The 25,949-nt window shown below is 40.1% G+C and overlaps 2 protein-coding genes and 1 long non-coding RNA gene across 6 annotated transcripts in view; 2 read left to right on the top strand and 1 right to left on the bottom strand.

The window, feature by feature from the left end:
* Positions 1-21,812, top strand: part of LOC6585339 — a 150,413-nt gene extending 128,601 nt beyond the window's left edge. For 3 of the 4 annotated variants that reach the window (XM_044007318.1, XM_044007320.1, XM_032732828.2), the window contains 10 exons: positions 11,086-11,569; positions 11,635-11,746; positions 11,823-12,015; positions 12,083-12,291; positions 12,724-12,854; positions 12,965-13,146; positions 16,942-17,165; positions 17,388-17,694; positions 19,895-20,107; positions 20,927-21,812. In XM_044007318.1, coding sequence (XP_043863253.1) covers positions 11,086-11,569; positions 11,635-11,746; positions 11,823-12,015; positions 12,083-12,291; positions 12,724-12,854; positions 12,965-13,146; positions 16,942-17,165; positions 17,388-17,694; positions 19,895-20,107; positions 20,927-21,525 — 2,654 coding nt within the window. In that variant the 3' untranslated portion in view covers positions 21,526-21,812. The remainder of the gene's footprint in view (positions 1-11,085; positions 11,570-11,634; positions 11,747-11,822; positions 12,016-12,082; positions 12,292-12,723; positions 12,855-12,964; positions 13,147-16,941; positions 17,166-17,387; positions 17,695-19,894; positions 20,108-20,926) is intronic. The other variant, XM_032732829.2, reaches the window with a different exon arrangement.
* LOC26527185 lies at positions 3,276-3,989 on the bottom strand. Its single transcript, XR_001448965.3, has 3 exons — positions 3,892-3,989; positions 3,613-3,831; positions 3,276-3,556 (listed from the first exon to the last, which is right to left on the bottom strand). It is a non-coding gene; the product is annotated as an uncharacterized LOC26527185 (long non-coding RNA).
* LOC116803676 (uncharacterized protein DDB_G0288467-like) lies at positions 21,726-22,079 on the top strand. The gene has a single exon (XM_032732848.2). It carries the CDS (start codon positions 21,733-21,735, stop codon positions 22,063-22,065), a length of 333 nt encoding a protein of 110 aa, XP_032588739.2. The 5' UTR covers positions 21,726-21,732; the 3' UTR covers positions 22,066-22,079.
* Positions 22,080-25,949: the final 3,870 nt, after the last annotated feature.

The raw sequence follows: 25,949 nt of genomic DNA, 5'->3' as shown, positions 1-25,949 counted from the left end.
AAACGAAATGCGAAACGATGCGCAACAAATTCAAATAGAAAGCAAAGATAAAAAAAAATAAAGTCAAATGTGTTCCTTGACTTGTCGCCAAGCTCTGGTCCTGCCTTTCCCTCCCCGCCCTGCGCACCATCGACACAATGACAATGACGAGGATTGTGGCACTTAATTCTCATGCAATGAACAAAATTGATGGCCTCGATGCGATACAGCTGACTCCAAAAAAAAAAAAGCCAAAGCTAAAGCTAAACCCGAAAAAAGCCAAAAATCCAAATAACAAATTAACAAATATTCAAGATTTTTTTAGATGGTTCGACAGTGCCATTTGGCAAATGCACAAAAGTAGCACCACATAATGTAGTATGGAAACAAATGGAACAGAAACAGCTAACAGTTAAAGCTTTAAATAATAATTAAATAATGCGATGAAACAAATGAAACTGAAACACACATTACGTGATCTAGACTTTATGAAATATTTCCCAAATTTAAGCCAATAAGTAGTAAAAGGAGCAAGTGGAATTGAAACGTTGTTTTTTACAATAAACAAAAGCTAACACAATCTCACTCGCAGAGAGCCAAGAGCTAAGAGCCAAAAACAAATGGAATTGGAATATATTCTTTCACATTAAAAACGAATTGTGCAATCGCATTTTTTCAGTGGTGCACTTAAAAATTAAATTGAATAAGTCAGCTTATAAAGCTAAACTGTTTAGTTGCAAGGACAAATGGAATTGGCACACTGTATTAAACTGCAAAATTTATGAATGAACTGAAATATGTTCCTATTTCCCCCAACATCATAGCAGAACCCGAAGCTAAATATATGTTATTGAGAAACACTTGGAATTGGAACACTTTCAGTACCACTAAACTATAGCCAATTAAATTTAGACAATCATTTCGCTGCACATAATGACGTCAATAAATCTTCTTTCATATTTGATGCTGAAACAAATGGAATTGGCACAAGTTATCTGCTTCGACAAGAAGCAAATCGGTGAGAAGCTGTTGCATATGAAGGCCGTGTCTAAGCTGTGCTCAAACTGAAAGTTTTTTGTGCGGAAACAAATGGAATTGGCACACTTAAGCTAGCTCTTATTCCTTTTATCCACTCGTATTACTGTTTATTCATTCGTATTACGTTTCATCCACTGCCCGGAGAGACTCGACTCTGCAACTGAAAATAGCTTTGCCCATTTGACCTGTGCCTGGTCTGTTTGGCTTGCGTCATAAAATATAATTAGCGTAAACAAGTCGAGCTGAGCTGAGCTGCACCTGCAACAGCTGCTGCTGCTGCGCTGCTGCTGCTGCTGCTGCTGCGGCAACAGCGTGTTGCATGCACATTGGTTGGCCATTGGCCATATCCCCAAAGAGCGTTAGCGAGCCAGAGCGAAGCCGCTGGTGCATGCTGGTTAGGGGGTGTGGCATGTGGCATGTGGCATGTGGCATGCGGCATGTGCCCGTGTGGCAGCTATTGCTGTTGTCGTTTATATCCTTGTTGGTCATCCTTTGTTTCTTTTGCCACAACTGCTTATAAAAGCAGCGTCGCGTCGTCGCGTTGTTGCGGCCATCTAACGGACAAATAAACCCAGCCAACAATGCGTCAATGCAGCTGCCACAACAACAGCAACAGCAGCAGCAGCGGCAGCAGCAGCGGCAACTGCCACAGTCATAACCACAGCCAGTGGATGCCACATGCAGTCCAGCTGTTGTGCAAGCGGAAAATGCTTTGAAGGACGCCGGAAATAGAGAATCTCTGCATGATTGGCTCACTCTCCCCGACTGTCACATTATGCGCCACAAAAGGCTCGGCCCGTGCATCGAACCAGTTCGAAACTCGAGCACAACTCCTGCTTGCAGCCGCAACATAATCAATAATTAGCAAAGTAATGCAGCTAACGGGCAAATCTGTGTGTGCTGGCATGCATAACCGTTTCGACCGGCTCAAATGGAGTACAGCTCACATGTGTGAGCCAAACACATATTTATTCATTGTATGGAAACTTTGCGTTGAGTGAAATTCAGAATGTGTGAACAGCGAACCGTTTCACATCGGAAAACATATTCAAATCTAATCAAGCCCTAAGAAAGAAAAAATTTAAATCAAAATCTAATTTTATAAAATACACATAAATCTATATGCAATATTTGGAGACATTAGCTCCAAAGATGTATGAGATTTAATTTGAAAACTGACTTTTCATAAGGCTTTTTATCGATATTAATAAAGCAGCAACAGTTATCGATAGTTTGAAACAAACTCGTCAAGCGCATGTTATGTGAGGACAACAAATTTCAAGTATGTAGCTTTTCTAGGACCAGAGATCGACGCTTTCATACAAACGGACAGATGGATCGACTAAGAACGACTAAGTTCAATCATGCAGATAAACAATTCAATAAATACTTTCTTTGCATATGCATATGATAATTAAGTAATTATGAGAATAAAAATATGCATATATAAGAATGTATATATACATATATTTATCTGCATACATATAAAATCCGATATTCGAGCCGGTTCGAGCCGTTCCCCACGTCAAGCTTCAGCTTCAATTGTGATATACTCGCGCTTTCACGCCAATTGAATTTCAATTGAAACCGCTAGCTCAAAGCTATGCCAATACCTGAGCGAAACGAATATGAGAAATCATTTCAATTAGGAAATCAATTACATAGCCAAAAGAAAGTCGAATTGCTGGCACAGTCCTAGAGCTAAAATCGCACACAGTACGCTGTGGGCCCAAATGAAAATCAAGTTTGACAGACTTTTGACAATGCCAAAATAAAAATAAAAAAAAAAAGAAGAAAAAAATAAACGAAATTCTGGAATTTGACATATAGCTGCTATGATGCAGTTGAGCCCCGTTGGGATACCGAACAGATGGGCAGGAAGGGCGACTGCTGCGTTACGTGGCTCGCGTGCTGTGCGTCCGTTGCCATTCACTTGTCATTTGTAGCCTCACGATTCACGTGCCCCAACTGCAATTCGCATTTCACACACAAATTAACAATTGATGGCCATTTGCCGATTGATTTGCAGTTAGCATTGCGACCGCATGCGGCGTATACGTAACGCGAGCAAATTGACGCGGCGCACACGTCAAAATATTTGGCCAACACAATGGGGAAATAGACTTGTTCGAGTCACACTCGAAATGTCACTCATGCTAAATAATTAAAAAGACAGCAAATATTTTTTTTTTGTAAGCGTTGTCCAACACTTATCTTCTCATGCTTTGCATAGCAGAGAATTTTATTTTCTGATCTGATTTTACTTTTTTTTACATTTCTTCTGCAGTCAATTCAACAATGAGTTCGAGTCGCACTTCAAGTGCCACTCACACTAAATACATAATTCAGTAACTGTTCTTTTTTTTAAAGCTCTGCCCAGCAATGTTCTTCTCATGCTTTATATAGCAGAGAAGAAGTTTTTTTCAGATTTGATTTTATTTTTTTTTTTTTTTTTGGCATTTCTTCTGCACTGGATTCAACGCTGAATGGGAATCCAAAAACCATTAAACAACAGTATCGAGTTATTGTTCAACACTGACTGCAATTAGTTCGCTGCTTTAATTGTGAAGAGCATTTTAGGCGTCTCATACTTACATGGCGGAAAAGTGTTTGTCGTCGCGAAAGACCCCTCTCATTTTCAATCTAGTCAAGGATTGTGGTAAAGACCTGTGTCACTTATTGTCAACCATTAAGAACACAACAAATGTGGTTTGTGTAGTAACTTGTCAGTGGTGCATCGATGCCGATCTATGTATGGTAGTATGCTGATTTATAACTCCAACGTCTTCAATGTGTTCGAGCTTCGAAATGGTCCTTGAATAAACGCGATATATATGTAGATGTGCATAATGTGCAATGCGCAACGCAACTCACCTGAGCCATCAAAAATCGCAATATATATATATATATATGTATTTTCCACAATTTCACAAAAAAAAAAATAAATAAAAATAATAAATAAATAAATTTTGTGTTTTTGAATACGAACGAAACGAAACCTAAAATGAAACTGAGCTCTGTTCAGTCGAGCGGCATATGCCTAGGCCTGAAGCCATGACAGTTGAAGCAATGGGATATTGATTGCGATGTGATTGAAGTGTTATAAAAAAGAGAGCAAAGCCTGCTGCAATTTGTAGCAGAAGACAGGAGAGAAGCAATACAATAAGTTCAAAGTAGAGCGAGCATGAGACTTAGCCCAAGATCAGGAAAGCAAGAAAATGGGCGAGAAATCACTGAAAAAGTGAGAAGCAAACGATGCAATGAGAGAAGCTCGTATGAAAAAGCGCAGGAAAATAAAAGCAGTGAGAAGTGAGTAATGAAAAAAAAGAATAGATAAGTTAAGCAGAATAGAATGTAAAACAAGATCTTAAAAGTTTAAGCGAGAAGCTAAGTGAGACACTAAGAAAAATAAAAGTCACGTTTTATTAGCCATATGCAGTTTACAAAGAACTTATGGCTCTGTTGTTTGCTTCTCCCTTCTTATATTCTGAAATGAATAACTAAAGCGAGCAGCTAACGAAGAAGTTAAAAACAAATGTTAAAGTAAAGTTCTTTCGCTCACATAGAACTTATCATTCTATTGGTTGCTTCTTTTTGGTGTGGTTCAGAAAAGTATTGCTAAAACCAACTAAGAAGTTTAATAAAGTAATAGCCGAAATTTGTGCGAGTTGAGTTCAGATAGAACTTATCACATACAGAACTGATTGCTATTCTCTGCTGCGGTTCACTTATGCATAACAAATAATAAATTTTTGAAAAGAGCAAATGTAAGGCTTATCACACTTTTGATTGCTTCTCTCTGTTGTGTTGTGTAAAATGTTAGGGTATCAATAACAGCTCCGAGTTGAGCTAAATATAATTCCCAGGCTTTGCATAAAAATTGTTTTTGTTGAACATTATATGCACCCACGCACACATACACCCCCTCACTCACACACATACACACACATACACACACACACACTCGTGCGTTGCTTTGGGGCACGCACTTTAGAGATTCAATTTGTGGCCTGTTTTTTTGCTGCTGTGATTTTAGCATGGGTAACCGCCAAAACGCATTAAGAGCTGACGTCAAATGCAAATTGCGACCGGGCCATCGATAGGGGCCGCACACACATTAGAGAGCTCGATAACTTTTTGGTGGGCGATAACTTTCGCTGGGTATGTGGGCACAAGCGGCGCACATTGTCATCGTCATCGGCCCATCACAGATATTTATTTTTATTTTTTATTTTTCTTTTTCTTTTTTTTCTTTCTTTCTTTTTGCTGCTGACATATGATTGATAGACGACCCTTAAGCCCAGTCCTGGCCAAGCTGCCTCGGTCTCGGGTCTCGGGTGTCGGGGCAACGGAGCATGGTGTAATGGCCAATTGGTTTAATGCTCTGTCGTCTTCCGAGACAAGTGGCTGGAGGCGGGCTCCACGGCGCTGGCGAATTGTGGCGTAAAAGTGTCAAAGCTGATAGACAGCCAAACAAATGGCAAATGAAATGCCAGCCCAGAGATTTGTAGGCCGGCATACTCAAGCCATCAACGGAATGGCTATAGATGATGAAAGACCGCCTTCTGCACATCTCCTACTCCTCCCCCCCCCACCGCTCCCCATCGTTCGATTGCCCTCGAGTTCAACGAGTTTGATTTTTGTCACATATTGAAAATGGATCATATCGAATTACAGCCTAAACGAAATACAATCGACTTTAAGATTCTCTCAAACCATCCCTCTCTGTTTAACTGGCTTTCGCCCTCCCCCCCTGCTCCACCATCTATTCACTCTACCCCTCGCAAGGTAAACTGCAGCTGCAATCTCTTAGCCACTGCCGCGGGCAGCTCAATGAAATCCTAAAGAAAATCAAACGAAAATTTATGTTTCTGACAGCTAAGCGAGGCGCGCTATATTATATAAGGCACAGTCGAATAGAGAGAGAGAGAGAGAGAGAGAGAGAGCAGAGACAGAGACGCTTTCGTATGTGCAGCGAGTGCTACGTAAATCCAATTTGCCTAAAATGGTCATGACGGCAACGCCTTTGCCTGTGGCTTAACTGGTCTTAAAAAAAAAAAAAAAAATACGAAACGGAACAAATAATTTGTGTGGCATAATCAAAAAAAGAAAACAAAAAAAAAAGGAATAACGGGGATGGGGGTGGAGCAGAGGGTGAGGAGAGTCTTGTGCACCCGCCTATCCATTTGCCCCCGCTCCTTCCTTTTATGCAACGTGACGCAGAAATCTGACCGGAATCGGTTACACAACTCGGCTAGCGAGCTGAGCATCGAGCAGTTCATGAAATACCCTGTAAAGGGAAAAGAGCAAAGGTATGATCGACGATGGACAGCGAATTGCAAATATATAAGTCATATCTGATATGAGATGAGAGTTCGCATGTTTGGGTGCCATTTACGTGGCATTTGTATACCCTGCAAAAATAAATCATGCGTAATAGGGGCATTTTAATTTCCCATTTTCAGGCTGATCAATTTGATATGTTATTTTATAATGAAATATGCCTTTTCTACAACATGTCTACTACAGTTTTACAATGACTACGATTTCTACTATTATTTGTTAAAGCTACTACTATTATTAGACCTTCTATTATTATTACTACTAAAACTACTATATACTACTATTATTGCTACTATATACTACTATTACTGCTATGACTACTATTTCTACTACGTTTTGTTATTATTACTATTACTGATACGACAATACATATCACTGTGACTACTATTTCTACTACTTTTTATTATTATTACTACTATGACAACTACATTATACTGGTATTTCTGCCATTACATACTACCACTATAACGAAGATTACTGCTATTTCTACAACTACATACTACAACTAATTCTACTAAAACACAATCCTACTATTACTATTACTATTTCTACTCTTTTTACCACTACATACAGCTACTATTTCTACTACAACATACTTCTACTATTACTAGTACATACTACTACCATTTTTAATACTACATACAGCTACTATTTCTACTACTACATACAGCTACTATTTCTACTACAACATATTTCTACTATCACTAGTACATACTACTACCATTTTTACTACTATATACAACTACTAATTCTACTACTACTACTACTAAATATTGTTCCGACTCTACTACTTATACTTCCCCTACTCATACTATTGGTAAGACTACAACTGCTACTACTATGGCCATTTCTCCATACAACCATAGCAGTGACCTCGTTAAGAGGTATCTATCTGCCTATCAGCTGCTCGACTAAGCACTCGCAGAAATAATCTTTCTGCCGCTAAATTGGCTTAAAATAAACCTTTACTTTTTGCGTAAGTGTGCGTGGCACATAGGGCATTAACAAGAAGGAGCGTGCAGCACAGCCGCAAAATGGACAACAACGAAAACAACAAGATGAGCAACAGCAGCAGGAGCAGCAGGAGCAGCAGGAGTAGCAGCAGCAGCCGCGCCAGCAGTGGCCAAAATTCATAGCCTACTTAGCGGCGCACATTGCGAGTTATTCAAATTTGAATTAGGCAGACGACCAAGAGCGTCAAGCCCCGAGTCTAGCTTCATGAGCGTTTCCGTTTCCGGCAACAGCAACTACTCCTCCTGCTGCTGCTGTTTTATGACTGTCTTGCCCTCGCTCTCTCTCTGTGTGTGTACGTGTGTGCTGTGTGGGCGCCCTAGGCACGTGGGCAGCAGCTGTGCGCATTGCTTTTAGACAGCAGACAAGAGCCAGCAGCAGACGACGGCGCATAACATGGCATAAGCTACAGTCGACATGCTACAAGCTAGATGCTACATGCCGTCTGCTACATGTTGCGGTAAACGCGAACCTTAATTAGATCATAGTTGCTGCCACACACACACACACACAGAGCATTTTATTGCCAACTTTGCCACGCATGTCAGCGGCAGCAACAGCAGCAGCTTCTTTATATGGGGCCAACATGCGGCCGCATGCCACATCAAATTTGCAGCTCAATCAAGTGGTTAAAACTTTGCGCCATTTATGGCTCAAATGACGCAGCTCCAGCTGCTGCCCGACCAGCCCGGCCAGCCCCACCAGCCCCACCTCTTGCGGTATTTGCATTTTAATTGAATTGCACTACATTATTTAGCATGGCAGCAATTTCGGGTCTGCCATTTCAACTGTGGCAAAGCCAACAGCTTGCCACACTCACATACACACACACACACACACACACACACACACACACATGCACACGTCTTGTCAGAAAATCCTGCTCTGTCAAAAACTAAGTTCGAAAACTTTCTCTCTTCCTCTCTCGCTCGCTCTCTCTCTCCCCTCTCTCTCTCTCTCTCTCTCTCCCTCTCTCTCTCTCTGTATGTGTGTATTTCTAGCAATTATTTCTAGCAAGACTTTCGCATATATATTACGTATATATCTTCCATGGCCGACACCTCAGCTAATTGCCATGTTGACTGACAACAATGAGATACCCTGTAATCAAAACTAGACAATGCATGGCATACACTGACTAAACATATAGATTTTGCTGCCGTTCAATATAAGTATATAAAGGTTGTCTGCACGTATAACACTTTAAATTCCTCTACATATTTAGAGTCCAATGCACTCTTCCAGCCCTTGACTACCTTTTGTGCTTCCTCACGAATAGAGTATCTTCCAGCCATGTTGATCGAATAAGAGTTAAGGCATATAACACTTTTAATGACTATCAGTTCGTATAGTCTTAAGAATTCTCGAGCTAGTCTGAACAAGCTTTCTACAGGGTATCTGCTCGTCCAGTACTTTTTCAATTCTTTCTAAGTTTTCCACGAACTTTTTTAAACTATTTCCATTCAAAATTGATCAGAAAGTAAGTCTATGTAACAGTTTTTAAAACTGTCATACAATTTTCTAGCAATATAAGGGAAAACTTTCGATTCAAGTTTGAAGACTTTTAATTACTTCGGACATATTGAAATATGAGTACATTTCAACATAACGAATAGTTAAACCTAGCCAAAAAAGATTTTGGAACTGTTACACAATAGTCTAAAAATGTCTTTAGATTAATGTGAAATAGCTTTAACGCACTTAACAAATAAAAAAATTTAATGAAAATTTATTCTTTAACTGTTATGCAATAGTCTGGGAATGTAAGAAAGAACTTTAGACTAAAATATATACACTGTTGTACAATATTCTAACAACCTGTATAACAGCTTTATAGCCAAGCGTAATATAGTTGACGAGTAGATAGACTTGAATTTAGCGAAAAATTATTGTCCCTACTCTACACGATTTATATCAAATACTCTATATATACTAGATATGTTATATAAGCGTGTCCTTGCGCCTATTGAGTGTCGAAACTATTGGCTTATCAAACCAAAGTTTCCAGTTACAAGTGGCCCTATCAGTTTCTGTGGCATTTTAATTGCGGCTCACTCGTCTCTCTGTGGTAGGCCAAGAGGCAAGCAGCAGGAGGCGGGAGAGGGATAGAAAGTAGCTCAAAGGCAAGAGCAGGCGGCTGGAGCAAGGCCATTGACTAGCTCAAGAGCAAAAACTGAGACTAAGACTGGCTCAGGGACAGGAGTGGCAGCAGGAACTGCATCGAGAAAAGGAAACAAAGGCAGGAACTGTATTTGTTGCAGCAGCAGGTGGCAGGGATTATGTGGGAGCAGCTCGAGCTGAGGCAAGGACGTGAGCAGACTGCAGCAAGGGCAGGATCTGAAGTAGGGATTGGGACAGGGCGCGGGGCTAGTAACTGGAGCAGGATGATAAAAGTAGGCAGCTGTGCAAGTGGCAAAAACCGAGGCAAAGGCAGAGACGCAGACATGCATGGTCATGCCGCTCAAGCTCTGTTAACAACTATAACAAAAGGCAATTGCAATCATTGTTAAGTCTATTGCAGCAATTGTGGGCGGTGCTGAAGTGAAACTTACAGATGATGGCTCTCTCTCTCTCTCTCTTTCTCCCCCTCCCCCTCTCTCCCTCTCTGTCTGTCTTTTATTGCAATGGGATTACAATTGCGTCGGTAGCAGCTGGTCACAGGATCCGAGTGACTTTCTCAAGTATTGCTGTGGCAGGCATCGGTTGCAAGAATGTTCAATTAGTGGGCATTAATACGCTCTGCACTTAAACTATGAAATTGTGTGTCGATTCTACAGCTGGGAGGACTCCATGCTCACTTGCCAATATTTAAAGTGCGACTCGAAGTCACTCGAAGATGCACTTCAAATGCCAAATGGTCTTTCTCCATAATAACTATGTGAATATCTTTAAATACTATGAGATCACACGACAAATTGAGAGATATGAATTGGACAGCTTTAGCGGGAAGCCAACGGGAGACAAACGATCGATGGATAGACGAATAGAAGAACGAATGAACGGACGGATAGATGAATAAACGCCAGACTGATAGATGTACGGACGTATGGATAGCCGTATGAATGATCGAACGGATAGACTGAGGAGCGGGCAGACGGACGGATGGACTAACGGACGGACGATCAGACAGACTGATAGATGGACGTACGTAAGAAAGCATGAACGGACTGATGAACGGATAAAAGCCAGAGTAATGGATGCAGGAACGAATGGTCGTCTAGTAGTACGACTGGATGGACTGAGAGACGACCGGATAGCTGGACGGACAAATGAACAGCTAGACAGGCAAATGGATCAACGTACAAACACACAGGCGAACGGAATAATCTGTCAATGAATATATTTACTCGATTCGATTAATCGATTATGGCTTCAATTAATCGCAATCCATTTCGCGATACAATTAGATCGTTAATGGAAGCAATATAATCGATATTTATGTATCATATAATTAATCGTACCATCACTAGTCTCGCTTGCTCCTCTCGAACAAAAAAGCTAGCCCTGTATTACAATTTCCAATAGTTTATCAATTAAAATGCTGTTCTTCATATATTTCTCTTAAGTCGAAAGCTTAAAGCTCTGCCAAACCCGTTTATTTCTCTCCACTTATCTTATAAGACCAAAAACATATAGCAGAGCCCCAATCCTACCTTATCTTATTATATTCCCACAATAGTTTAGTTTTACTAAATTCTTATTTGATTTTTTTAGATGAATTTTGCGAGGAGTATCCGCACAATTTGATGCCCACGCCCGGCTATTGGATCGAGTGTTCGCGCCAGAAGATAACGCTGCCCACACCGCACACAATCTGGGACGAGAGCGACTCGGAGCATGAGGATATACGGGCTGGTAGTGCCAGTGATGCGTACTTGGAGCGCGAATGCAGTGATTTGTATGAGGACGATGAGGATTCGGAGGCGACGCCAAGTCCCCGCAAGAAAACGACCATCGAGGAGCAGTGGGATCAGCAGGGCGCCTTTGAGCTAATCTCTGTGGAGCAGGAGACATATGAGAAATATTTTTATGGCACCGAGCATTGGAATTACTTTACCAGCGATGAGGATCTCGGCCCCGTCATCCTGTCGATCAAACAGGAGACGCTCAACGGGCGCGATCAGTTTCGCATTCTGGTGCGCGCTGGTTCCTACACGGTGCATGGACTGATACCGGCTTCATGTGTGTTCGCCGATAGGTGAGGCTCCACGGGAGAACTATCCAAAACTTAATAATAAATAATACTTGTATAACACTTGACAGATATAATCGCGAGGAGGTAGTTAGATCTTTAGGTAAAGAAGTTAATTTAAATCCACCTTTAACATTAGGACAATTACCCGATACGCCCGAGGAGTTACTGAAATTAGATCAGGTAAGTTCGACAAACTTTTTCAACTGTTATACAGTATATATACTATGTGATATCATGTCCGCTACTTCTTCTGCAGGTTTTTATAAAATCCGAATTGAAAGTAGGCGTCATATTTGTCAAGGAGGAACAATATACCGAAGAGCAAATTTTGGACAATAATGAAAATTCAGCGCTCTTCGATGAGTTCCTCACGCTGCTCGGCGATCGTGTGCGACTGCGGGGCTTCGACAAATACAAAGGTGGCCTTGATACGGTGCATGACCTAACAGGTTTGTGTTTACTTCGCCCCTCCCTCTCTCTGACTCTCTCTATTGACGTATTTCTCTATGCACTCAGGTCTATTCTCCGTCTATACGAATTGGCGCAACATTGAGATCATGTTCCACGTGTCCACACTGTTGCCCTATGAGAAACACGATCCACAGAAACTCCAGCGCAAACGACATATCGGCAATGATATCGTCTGTGTGGTGTTCCTCGAGGCCGACAATACGCGCTTCAGTCCCGCCTGCATTAAAAGTCATTTTCTGCACACCTTCATACTGGTAAGTAGACATCAAAGCTGGCTGAGCTGTCAGAGGGGAAGACGGTGCTGCGCATTGCAGTATAGAGATATAGTTCTATGGCATATATGTATATTAAAACTTCTTTGTCTTGGGTCTAAATCACAAGATTGCAGCTTGTTGGTATATTAAAGCTTTCAGGCTTACTTTTGGTTAGCTTAAAGCTTAACTCAGGATTGAAGACGGAATTTGAATTTTAAGAAATAGAGAGATATCTATAAGAGAGAGCTTTAATAAGACTTTACTCCGAATCTGTGTTTAAATTAAAGAGCACAAGCAGCAAACATATTTGTCTCTAAGAACTTGCTCAGCCGCAAAGCCTTTGAACTTGATATATGACTAAACATGATATATGAAACTGTACGTTTTCCACACTCTCTCTCTCTCTCTCTCTCTGCCTTCCCTCTCTCTCAGGTGCGTGTTTCGGCACGTATTAAACACAAGCCGACACGTTATGAGGTATCTGTGGTGACACGCGACGAGGTGGGCGCCTACAAGCCCTATCTGTGGGAGCAGTCGGTGTTTGAGAAGGGCCCAATGTTTCGGTAAGTGATGCCAGATGCTGTCTCACTACAACTGTATCTATATATGTGTATGCTCTCTCTTTCTCTCTCTCCCGCTCTCGCTCTCCCTCTCCCGCTGTGTGTGTGATTAGCGAATGGCTGCTGACGAAAATTGTGAATGGCGAGCGGGCCTCGTATTCGGCGCCAAAGTTTGCCCGCATGCAGGAGCGAACGCGCTCGCAGATGCTGGAGGATCTCGTGATGAATCTGTCGAATCATGCGGAAACTGGGCAAATACCGAAGCCATATAGGCGCGGCTCCTGGCGGCCAATTGGTGAGGATGAATATTTCAAAATGTTGCATGCCAGGGTATTAGACAACACCATACAGCAACAACAACAACATGAATACCACAACAACTGTTGCTACTGCAACTGCAACGAACAGCTGCCGCAGCAGCAGCAGCAGCAGCAACTGGCGTTGGGCCTATTTGTGGCTTTGAGCAACACAACACACACACACCACACTACACACAACAGCAGCAACAGCAACAGCGCTGAGCAGCACCAACAGCAGCAGCAGCAGCAGCAGCAACAGCAGCAAACAGCAGCAGCAACAACTGCAGCAGCAGCAGCCACAGCAGCAACCTCAGCAACAGCAACAACATTTCGCTGCAATTTGTGCTGTGCCTCTGTGATGCACCTCTGTGCGAGGCATAGTATGTGTATACCCACACACACACACACACACACGCACGCACGCACGCACACACACACACACACGCGCACACACACACGCTTACCCAACCACATGATAGTTATTTAAATGTTTTACCTATGCAAATGATGTATGGCCATGGGCGTTTTAGCTTGGTGGGCGTGGCAAGGCAGCTTTGACAGCTGTTGGCAGCATTTGCGCTTTGTTGACTTCGACTCTGCATGATTAATCGTTTTGTCATGTTGTTGTTGTTGTTGTCGTTGTTGTTGTCGGTTTTACTGTTTGCTGTTGCCATTGTTGTTGCAACACTTCCGCATGGCATGCCACGCACACACACACACACACACACACACACACACGAGCACACACACACGCTTACACTTCCGTTTCCGCCATTAACACATCCGTTACTGTTTGCACTTGCCCCTGCGGCGCCTCGACTCCGTGTGGCACGCTGTGACAAATCTTACAACACAATCTGTTTGCTGCCACAACACAGCACAGCACAGCACAGCGACTAGAGCCAAACACAGTACCCATCCGCCTGTCACACCCCACAGCTCCCCCCCCCCCCCACCCCTCTGCGCCCACTTAATCCGCCCGCCATGCTGCTTGGCCTGGTTTAGAGCGTATCTCTAGTTGGGCCGGCGTGAAATGTTATACGCCTTATCAGCTGCGGTCAATCTTGTGCGTCTTAACACACACCAATACACACACACACACACACACACCCGCATAGCCAGTTCGCTGTTGTTGTTGTTGTGATTCGTTTTAGATTTCTTGTTATTTATTTGTTGCATTCAGCAAAAACAAATCGAATTTTATTTATTTATGCAAAACCCACACGCACACACACACACACACACACGCACACGCACACGCTAGCGTAGGTGTTGGCCAATTCAGCAGCTCCCCAATGAACTAGTTATGCATATTAAAATCATGCAAATTATTGATTGATAACATCTGCGTCAATCGCTCGCAGCGGATGGAGCTCATGACCCAAGCCACACGCCCCCCCTTTCCTCTTCACCTACCCCTTGCTGCAGTGCTTGATCCTAACTCAATTAGTTGCACAAATTGTGAGTTTTGTTGTTTTCTTTTAATCCAATCAAAGCCTAAACATAACCTAAATCTATTGATAATGATTCCACCGTGGAGTGGGGCTGAGCAAATAAGAGCTATACTTATATAGCTATAGAAAAAGTGATTTCAATTAGGCTAAAATGCCTAGAGATATTGCATTGTTTGGGATGTTACATTGCAGCTATATCTATGCCATTTTCTGTGAATATGCGGCATGATGCAACATTCAGGCATCAAGGTGTGTGTGTGTGTGTATTGAGACAATATGCACATATCTCTCTCTCTCTCGCTCTCTCTCTCTCTCTCTCTCAGGTGTGCTCGCAATGCTTCAAGCATTTTGATTGACTCGACTCGAAATCAGTTCGATATAAACGCCCCGAGCTCTGCCAAAGCAGAGCGCCTATTGGAACACCGTGTTGCCACAGAGCAAGTAATCGAGCTGTGTCAAAGCACTGAGCTGATATTAAATTTTCGCCTCACAGCGTAGCCAAAATTTCGCAATTTCGACTCATACGACCAAGCTCAAACGGTGCTTGAGCAAATGGCGAATCCTATTAAAAATTTCTGTAAATAATTGTTATCGATAACTTTTATAGTTATCGCAATGGTAACACTCTTCTTAGGTCATGCTATGGTTAAGTGTTAGCTTCCATCAGACTTAAAAGTGGATAAAAGACTCATGCCAAATCATATGAGAGTATTTTTCTAAGACTCGTCTAGAATTCAAACTCAAATTTCTGTTTAATCTAATGATAAAAATTACTTGAATTTAAATTCGACTCTTACAAGGAAAAGTCAATAATTAAGAAATGCTTTGCATGCAAGCACAAATTATATGAAAATAGAACCCTAATTATATAAACAAACACTCCGTACACACAGACACACACACACACACACACACACACACAGATAGAGGGAGCGCAACGGCCCACATATTTCATATTTACATATCGTAATGGAACCCAAGCAGCAAATGTAACGCAGCTGTAGCTAAGTACTGACCTCAGACCCAAAGCCCCCCGCCCACTCGCACTCCCACTCCCCCGCCCACTCAATGACCGCCCATAGATTTGCTGATTCGACTCGGCTATTGATTACACTAGCAAATTTTTACATTTCTATTTGTGTTTCTATTCTGTTTGCATTTGTTTTCGATGGTAATAACCAGAATACACCTGCAAAGCCCTGTACGACTGACCAGCTGCCCCACACCACACCACACCACACCACACCATACCACAGCCAGGAATAAAGAAAACTGCTAAAAAGGTTTTTTGTTGGCCCCTTCGCTGCGCGCTGCCAAGCCGAAAAGCGAAACAAATGAAACGAAATTGTTATGCGAGCCACTGCGAATGATGGAAGGCGGCTGCTGCTGCCAAGTGCATAACATGATTTCCATATGCCAGCTGCGGCATTCTCTAGCCTAACTATACGCACACATATGTATATATGTGTGTGTGTTTGTAGGTAGATAGATGTAGCTATAGCTAGACAAATGTTTCGCATTTCTGGGATACACGCAACGCAAGCCATAGATGATTGATGGCATAAACACACACACACACATACAGACACACACCTAGCCACACCTGTGCTCAAGTGTTATTTGCTTAGCTAAACTACATTTGAGTCGCAGCTGAATTTAGCATAGGCAAATACCCTGTAAATAAGTGATGCTTGCCTGAGGTTGTATGCCCTAAAGTTGGGTACTAAAAACCAAGAAACATATATACAACTGTTCAGGTAGAGAAAATGCATACTCTATACTATACTATTATACTATTTAGCTTTAGTCTCAGACCTACAATCGAAAAGTTAAACACTAAAAGAGGCTCTCATACAGGGTATTGTCTAGTCGAGCATGCTTAGTCTAGAACATTGAGGATACTCTCCTCTTAATTGCTTGAGCATACTTCCTACATTTCAAAAGAAACATTTCAAAAACAACTTTTCGCCTATACAAAAACATTTTCCAACACTGTTTTGGATAACGTCTTAAAGGAAATTAAATGTTATATAGGCGAAAGTCAAAGCAGCTGAGACCACGAAACTGAATCGATCAAGACACAGATGCACAGCCAGATCTAGATCTGGAATGCATGTGTATATATATATAAAATAAAGTTCTGAATTTAAGATGTGGAAACCTATGTGAAATACTTGCATGAGCCCATAATTTTCTAACTTTAACTTAAACTCTTTATCTCTCAATCTCTCAAAGTTTTAGCCTTAAAATGTTTCATAATAATACATGAATAATATTTTTAAAAAACCATTCGAATTTGGAACGTCAATTATGATCTAAAATGATTTCTATTCATAGGCCACATGAGACCATCGTCGCCGCTGCTGGATTCCGTGCGGGATCAGTTCGAGGACTACGATCAGCTGGCCAAAGACTTTACTCGCGTTTTTCTAAACGACGAACCATCGTGCCTCACAAACGCCCATCTGTTCGATGTGGTCTTTCTGGTGGGTCAGTCCAAACAGAAGGCGCGTCTGATTGGAGTGCGAGCCATACTGGGAGTACGGAGTCGCGTCTTTCAGGTTGGTCCATATCTATATCTATATCTATATCTATATCTATATCTATATCTATATCTATATCTATATCTATATCTATATCTATATCTATATCTATATCTATATCTATATCTATATCTATATCTATATCTATATCTATATCTATATCTATATCTATATCTATATCTATATCTATATCTATAACTATATCTATATCCATATCTATATCATCTCTTTTTCGAACAGGAAATGCTTTATGGCATTCAGACTGGCTTTGGATCCCCGCAGATACCAGTTGCCGAGATCTTTGCCCGACCTGCCCCGTCGCTCGTCTCGCCGCAGAATCAAAAGCCTAAGAGCAACAACTATTTGACGGTGCCCGACTCGGACTCCATACGACCAAAGAGTGTGCCCTCATCGCCGATGGTGAAGCGGGCCTTCTCTCGCCTTGGCACGATCACCGCTGGCTGGGGCCGATCCATACGGAACAAGAACACGAACCAACTGAATCCGGACGACAAAAAGAAGTGGATCTCATCAACAGATTGTTCGAGTAAGAGTTTTCATATAATGCAATGCAACAATATCGATGCGTGTTCTTTTTTCTTTCTCTCTCTTTGTCTCTCTCTCTCTCTCTCTCTATTTCTTTCTCTTACACACTCTATACGCTCTCTTTTGTAAACATACCTGATTTTCCGTATATAATACCCACACACACACACCCACGCATCTTTATACTAACTACTAACTAACGTCTTGGCTGCGCTCCTACGTAACATTACGTAACCTCGTAACTGCCTGTTTTTCCCGTAATATATACTTGCAACTACAAAACTTGAAACTTGGCTACCAACAACTCTTCTACTACAATAAAACTACGCAAATAACGCACGTCGCACGCCTTAACTAACCTCTCAAACTTACGTACTCTATACCTGATATATACATATATATGTATATATATATGTATATCGTATATCTAATATGATGTACGTTTATATATGTATATATATTTGATTGATATGGAAATATTATATGATGTGTGATCTGTTCATATGTAAATTGTGTCTACCCATTATACTCTGGGTACTCTGCTGTCGTTATCGTTATCGTTATGATTATCGTTTCTCCCTTTGCCCATGTTGTGTTGTTCCTCCTCCGTTATTTTGATTTTCGATTTGCTTCAATGCTTACTGATAATTGGCATTCCTTGCCTCCAATACCTTGGACGCCACCTGCTGCCTTATGCATACTCACCTCTCTCGATTACACCATCAAATATAATTGGCCCTCCAATTGGACTTATGTATCATAATCATATTGTATCTACGTCAATGTTTCCTTCTCAATATTTCCCAACACTATCCACTATCTGATTCTTTACTATATCTTAAAACTGATTCGAAATATCTTGCACCCAATTCCATTTCCCTTGCACCTGTTTTTTCGCAACTCTTATAACAACTCTTATACAATACTCATATTCATTCATCACTTATACAATACATATATAACTCTTATACTAATTTTTACAATTCACATAAACAACACCTATATACATATGGCATACTATACTTATGCAACTCTTATACAACACTTATACAAAACATTATTATACCTGTATATAACATTTTTAATTTTTTTTACAACTCTTATACAACATTTGTACATAAACTGTATAATACTTATACACAACATGTATATATCTGTAAATAACACCTATAATTTACTTATACAACATTTGTATATAACCCACAAAACACTTATACACGAAATATGCTTACCCGTATATAACACCTATAATTTACTTCTACAATACTTGTATATAACCTAAACACAACATTTGTATGCCTGTAAATAACATCTATAATTTATTGATACAACTCTTATAACACATTTGTATATAAACTATATAACACTGATACACACAATGTATATACCTGTATAAAACATTTATAATTTACTTATATACCTACACAACACTTATACAAACATTTATGACTTACTTCCACAACTCTTATACTAAATTTGTATATTGTTTATACCACTCTTCTACAATCATTAAACAACACTACACTTACACATACTCTCCACACCACACACTTGCCATTATACAACTCACCATACTTACCTGTACTCACCACACTCAAAACATCCTAATTCGAAATATTTTTCAAAATTTAATAATTAATTATAATTCTTGCCTGAAATTCGGATTAACTAAAACTAAAAATTTACATAATTCAACACACTGCAATTGTTGCTCTCTCTCTCTCTTTCTTTCTTTCTCTCTCTCTCTCTCTTTCTTTACAATCTTGTTCCATCTTTAAAAAATTGATTATTCTAAAAAAAAAAAAAAAAAAAAAAAAAAAAAAACAAACTTTCATCAAATTAATGAAACAAAAATCGAAATTCTTGTCATTTTTCCATCCAACGCGCCTGCCCAACCGCCAATCTCCCTTTCCACGCTTTCTCGCTCTATCTCTCTCGCTCTCTCCCACTTGATTTCTTAAAAATCGTGCGAATTATCCAACTGCCCGCAATTAATTTAATTTCGCATTTAAATTTTATTTACATTTCATTTTAATTTCGATTTTCATTTTGTTTAAATTATCTCGCGACCGAAAACAAAACCTTAAAAAATACCACAACCATCATAAAAAAAAAAAAAAAAAAAAAAACCAAAATACCGAAATACCAAAAAAAAAACCAAACCAAACCGTACAAAAAAAAACAACTTGAAAACCTGGCAGACAGAGATAGCAAAGACAAGGACAAGGACAAACCGGGCAGCAATCAATTGGCCGTGCCACGCCTCTCCGTTTGCGCCGACGCCCAAAAGGTGGACCGCGCCAAGCTGGCCCAAACGGAATTCAACATCATCGAATTCGATCCAGATACGTTTCGAGTGCTGCTCGACTATCTGCATACGGGCACCTGTCCACTGACCTGTGTCTCCATACCAGGTAAGCGAAAGTGAATTGTGAAGCATACGGAGCTCCTGCGTGGGCTAGACTATGGAATGTGTGGAAATGTTTTTTGAATTGTTTAATTGGGAAACAAGTGGCACTGAAACGCAACTTGACACAGATCTTTAACAAGTTTTAAAGCTTTTTAGACTTAAGAGTAACTTAAAACCCGAATTTGAATCTATGTTAGAGAGTGATAGGAACGATTGGAATGGAACACTGCAGATAGAAACAAGTAAATGAAGAAACCTTTTTAGGCTTAAGCAAATTTCATCAAAATATCACTGGAAGCTATAAGAAACTGTAATAGGAACGATGGGAATGGAACAACATTGACTCAGATTGTAACGCTGCCTGAAACAAAAATATATATTTTTCAAAATTTGTACTCAGTTTATTTGTTTACATTGTTGCATTCAAATTGGAACGATGGGAAATGAACATTGTAGAGAAAAATAAAAAGAAAAGAAGAAAACTCGTGTGTTAAGTTGAAATTTTATTTCAAGCTGTGCTAGATTTTAATGTGAACGTTGGGAATGGAACGTAGATAGGTAAGGAACAGAAAATCTTTTTTATATTCTAATGGGAACTATGTGAGAGGAACATATAAGAATATTGTTAGATTGTAAGTGGAACGATGAGAAAGGAACTAGAAGAGACATATAGGATAAATGCCCACGCTAAATTTCAACTCAATTTTCATCTTTGAAAAACACTGAGACTTTATTGGATTGTTAGTGGAAACGATGGGAAATGAGCAAAGTAAACAATTGAATGATATATAAATTCCTCGTTTTCCTTTTGCTTTCCTTCCAGGTTTACTGTGCGCCGCGGAACACTATGATCTGCCGGAGCTGCTGCAGGCATGCTTCCATCATTGCAAGCAGTTCCTGCGCATCGAGGTCGTCTGTCCGATGCTGATATCGCTGGAGAACTACTACTGGCGCTACACATCCGCCTCAGAGCTGGTCAACATGATATTGTCGTTCGTGGAGAGCAAGGCGCACTCCCTGTTCAAATGCCCGGAGTTCCTCAATCTGTCCGAGTCGATGGTGCAGATGATAATGTGCCGTGAGCTGCAGACGCCGGAGATACGCAAATTCGAGGCGATGCTGGCCTGGGCCCAGCACAAGGTGGCCAAACTGAAGAATCATCCCAACAAGGATACGCAGTTCGAGTTCGAGTGCATCATGGAGAGATTGACGCGCGACCTGAACCTGTGCCGCATCTCGCCCAGCGAACTGCTCACCGTGGTGCTGCCATCGAAGTCGATGAAGAACGAACGGATCATGGAGACGCTCATGGTGCAAGTGAATCTCGGCACCTATCGGATGCCCGAGCTGGATGCGTACCGCCAGCAGTTGCGTCAGCAGGAGTCCGCCGAGGCCAACGTGCAAGTCCATCGGGGTGGATGAGACAGTAAGAATGTGAGTTTCGATTTGGATCAACAGCCGCTGGCGCTAGCCCTATCCACTGCCGCAACCACCGCGGATACCGACCACAAAACCACCGGACTGTTAACGCCAATTGCTGCTAGTAGTGGCGGCGGCGGTGGCGGAGGCATCATAACCAGCTCCATTGCTAGCGGCATCACCTTACAATTGGATGCGCGCGCCTATGCGATGGCCTCCGTTGCCGTTGCCCTTGAACATCAGCAGCAACTGCAGCAACAGAAACAACAGCAACAGCAACAACAACAGCAGCAGCAGCAGCAACAACAGCAGCAGCTACAACAGCAACTACAACAGCAGCTGCAGCAGACGCCTCGGGATGCCACCGACGATGAGGTGGAGCTGTATGCCAGCTTCGATATGGCGCCCAGCACCAGTCGCGTCGCCGCCCAAATGCAGGCGGCCAAGGAGGCCAGGCGGAAGCGCTGGGCCGCCGACGGAGCCAGCGGCAGCAGCGACGGTGGCTGCGCCAGTGGCAGCAGCGGCAGCGGTCGGCGTTACTAAACAAAAACAAACAACATTCAACAGCAACATCCACAAAAATTAAATTTAAAAAAAAAAAAAAAAAACTAAAAAAAAACTAAAAAAAAAAAGGAAAATGAAAAAAAATGAGCACAGTCGAACTTTGGCAAGCCGAAGTTGCAATACTCTTGCAGCTGATGAGGAAACTAATCAAAAATATAATCAATCAACCAATATACGTCTATATATTTAGTGTAAGCCCTGGCGTTCCGCTTCCACATGTTCCTTCTAATGAATAAGCCGCAGTTGAGAGATTTCTATGTGAAAAAAAGGCTTCAATGGACTCGAATCCGTAATTTATGTACATGCCTAATAATGTGTTCCGTTTCCACATGTTTCACTTAGCAAATGTGCTACTAAAATAATATTCAAACTATAGCCAAAGCCTCAAAGACCTATCAAACCCATCCACCTGATATACTGTTCCACTCCCACATGTTCCGCTTAGCAATTATGGAAGTATACAAGTGTTCAAAAACCTCAAAGAACTCTCAAATCTGTTGCCATTGCCCATCCACCTGATATACTGTTCTGATCCCACATGTTCCACTTAGCAAATTAATGAACCTGACAAAGTGTTGCAGCTCCGCATGCTCCACCTTATGAATGTGCTGCTGTTACATATTCAAAGTCGTAAGGACCGTTAACCTCGTAAAATGTTCCGTTCCCAATTGTTCCTCGCAATAATTGTGCCGCTGTTGTCAATGTCCAACGATAAATAATCTTTTAACAGCTATAAAACTCTTCACCCTTCACAATAACTGATGTGGTGGTTCATTTCCACATGGTCCACCCAAAAAATATAAAATGCCTACAACATAAAATTAAAATTGCATGCACATAAAGTAAACGATCCAAAGAGCCTTCTGTTCTGCTCGTAGCACACCAGATGTTCCGATTTCATATGCTCCTATCCCATAAATAAGTTTGAGCGCAACGTTTACACCCACGTATCACATTGAAACATTTGCCACCAGAAACAGCTCCTATTTAAAAAGCCAGTCAATTGCTGTGCCGTTTCCATGCATTCCCCTTTGATGAATGAAGCAGAGCATGTCTTCAGAAAACCACGGTTCAAACAAAAAACATTGCAGTATTCCATTTCTATCGTTCCAACCTAGTTCGTATATTTTGAGAGATACAGAGCTAAAAAATACTGCAAGGATATTATGAATGAGTGTGCATGTGTGTGTGTATGTCTGCGTGTATGTGTGTGCCTCTAACCCACCGCTCCAAAGCGCCCTGAGAAGCCGAACAAAGAGAACCATCCAAATCGAAGCTGACATTGTTAACTCTTACATTCACCCCGCATGACAAAATGCCAAAACGAGAAATGAATCAAGCAGAATTTTCTACCAAGTATTACCTACGATTAATTGTATATCTATGTATATATAGGCATATATATATATGTATGCATACATATATATATGTTTGTATATGTAACCTATTGTAACTATGTATAGTACGAGAATATGCCAGAGCTAGGAACACAGAGAGAAAGAAAGAGAGAGAGAGAGATGAGTGCTTTGACATTTACATGAAATGTAGACAAAGCAAACGTTTTTGATACCCTCACAAAAAAAAACAAAAAGAAAAAAAAACCAAAGAAAAAACTGGCATATCCGTAGCAAAAAAAAATACCCAAAAAATACCAAAAATAAAAATAATTAACAAACAACAAAAAAACGCTTACTGATGTAAAACAAAGACTTAAGAAAATGAAAAAAAAAAAATGAAAACAAAACAATTTTTTTTTAATCAATGTTATTGAAAATGTAAGCTCTACCAAGTTTTTGGCAAACCAAACCTAACCTAACAAATAAATGGAGAAAATAATACTTAAAATAAATATATATATATATACATACATATATATGTGTATATATGTACATATAGACATATGTTTATGTCACTCGAATATGTATTTATATGGTAAATCAAAAAGAAATTTTCAACTGAATAACTTTATTTGTTTTTTTTTTATTTAATACTAAAAATACCAAATAATAATAATAATGGCTAGCCATGAACTCTGTGTGTGCATATATACAAGTTAGCTATACAATTGACTTATTATACATGATATGAATTCGTTCTAGCTATGCAACCACAAATACCACACAAAAAATACTACATGTAATGAAATACTAAGCAAATGTGTTAAATGTTCCACAATGCGTGTGTTAAATGCTCCAATTGCCTGTCCTTAAGTGTTACTCGTTTACCAGCAGCTGAAATACCTGTTAAAGTTCATGTTAGTTGCTTAGAAGTTAAATATTGTTTCGTTGTCAAATTTTCTAGGCTAGGCTTCAAGGCTTCTTCGTTCACTGTTCACTGACAGCTAGTCAGAGCTAGAGGCTAAAGTGCCTGGTAAGTTTGCCAGCAAGATATGCTAGGATTGTAATTGATTTGCCAGTCAAGTAGGAAAATGTTAACACGACTGGCAATTCTAAAGTAAATGTCAAACTGGCTGGCAACTTTGCCGGATAAATTACTTGATTTGTTTTTTCTTGATTTGTGAATCATGTTGAGGAGACAAGTGTTAGCCCAACTGTCTAACAAGACTGGAAAGCAATTCAGAACTAAATGTGAAAGTACCTGGTAAGTTGACCAGGGACATTTCCTAGAATCATAATTGATATGAATTTAAAAGCCGATTAACTTTTAGCTTACTTGGAATGTGAAAACGTTCTCTGAATACCCCGAACACGTGCTCATAGTATACCTGCTCTAGATCTAAATAGATATACATATGTATACATATATATATATATATATATATATATATAGAGAGAGAGAGAGAGAGAGATATATGTATGTGTGTATATATGTGCTATATAAATACCAAGCTTCTCTTGCAGTACTTTCGGTTGCTGGCATCTCAACTACATACTAAGTCTATGTCTGGTTGTTCAAATACAATAACATGTGTGTGCTATATGGATATATATATATATATATATATATATATATATATATATATATATATATATATATATATAAATATGTATATATCTGAACAAAATTGAAATAACGTAACGGCAGCATTTTCAAAAAGGGTTTCACTTAACGGTTCAAATGTGTATATCAAAATTAAATACATGCATACCTACAACAACAACAACATTTTTATATATAGTATATATATACTTATTATATATATATATATATATATGTATATGTGTATGTATGTATATAAATATATCTATATCTATGTCTGCCGGCCAGCACAGCGCTGGGCAAATGTTTACAAACACTTAACCATAAGCCAACAGCAGTCAAAGAAGAAGAAGAAGAAGAAGAGCAACTTGAAGAAACAGAAGTAAACGCTTTCAATGTGAAAAATAAAAACTAAATTAAACAAAACTAAACAAAATACTTGACACATTTAACTAAATCCTAGTCGAATCAGTGTACAAAAAAAAAAAAAAAAAAAAAAAAGTCTCCAACTAAATAAAAATAATTTAAAATGTACATGTGTGCTTGGGCACCATATGAAACAGTGGCAATGAAACAGTTCAAAATACAATTAAAATCAAAATTAGTTTGCTGAGCGAAACATGTGAAACAAACCATAAGACGAAAAAAAAAACACTTGAATAGAACATATGAAAAACGTAAATTAGCTAGAGACGAAATGGAATGAAATGATTTGAAACTGCTTCAACAGCAACAAAAACAGAAATTTGGGTTCGATAAGCACAACAGGCAATACTGGAACGTAGTGGAATGAGACAGTCAAACAGCATTTTTAATTTTTGGAAATCAATGTGAAATAGAACTTAAGAATTGTAGTTAAACTTGGAATCAAACCAATAAATAGAGAAATACATGGAACAGCCGGGAGAAAATTCAATTCGTTC

The sequence above is a fragment of the Drosophila mojavensis genome, unplaced genomic scaffold (assembly GCF_018153725.1).
Source record: "Drosophila mojavensis isolate 15081-1352.22 unplaced genomic scaffold, ASM1815372v1 contig_136, whole genome shotgun sequence".
NCBI lineage: Eukaryota > Metazoa > Arthropoda > Insecta > Diptera > Drosophilidae > Drosophila > Drosophila mojavensis.
This window is presented reverse-complemented; position numbering and strand designations above follow the sequence as displayed.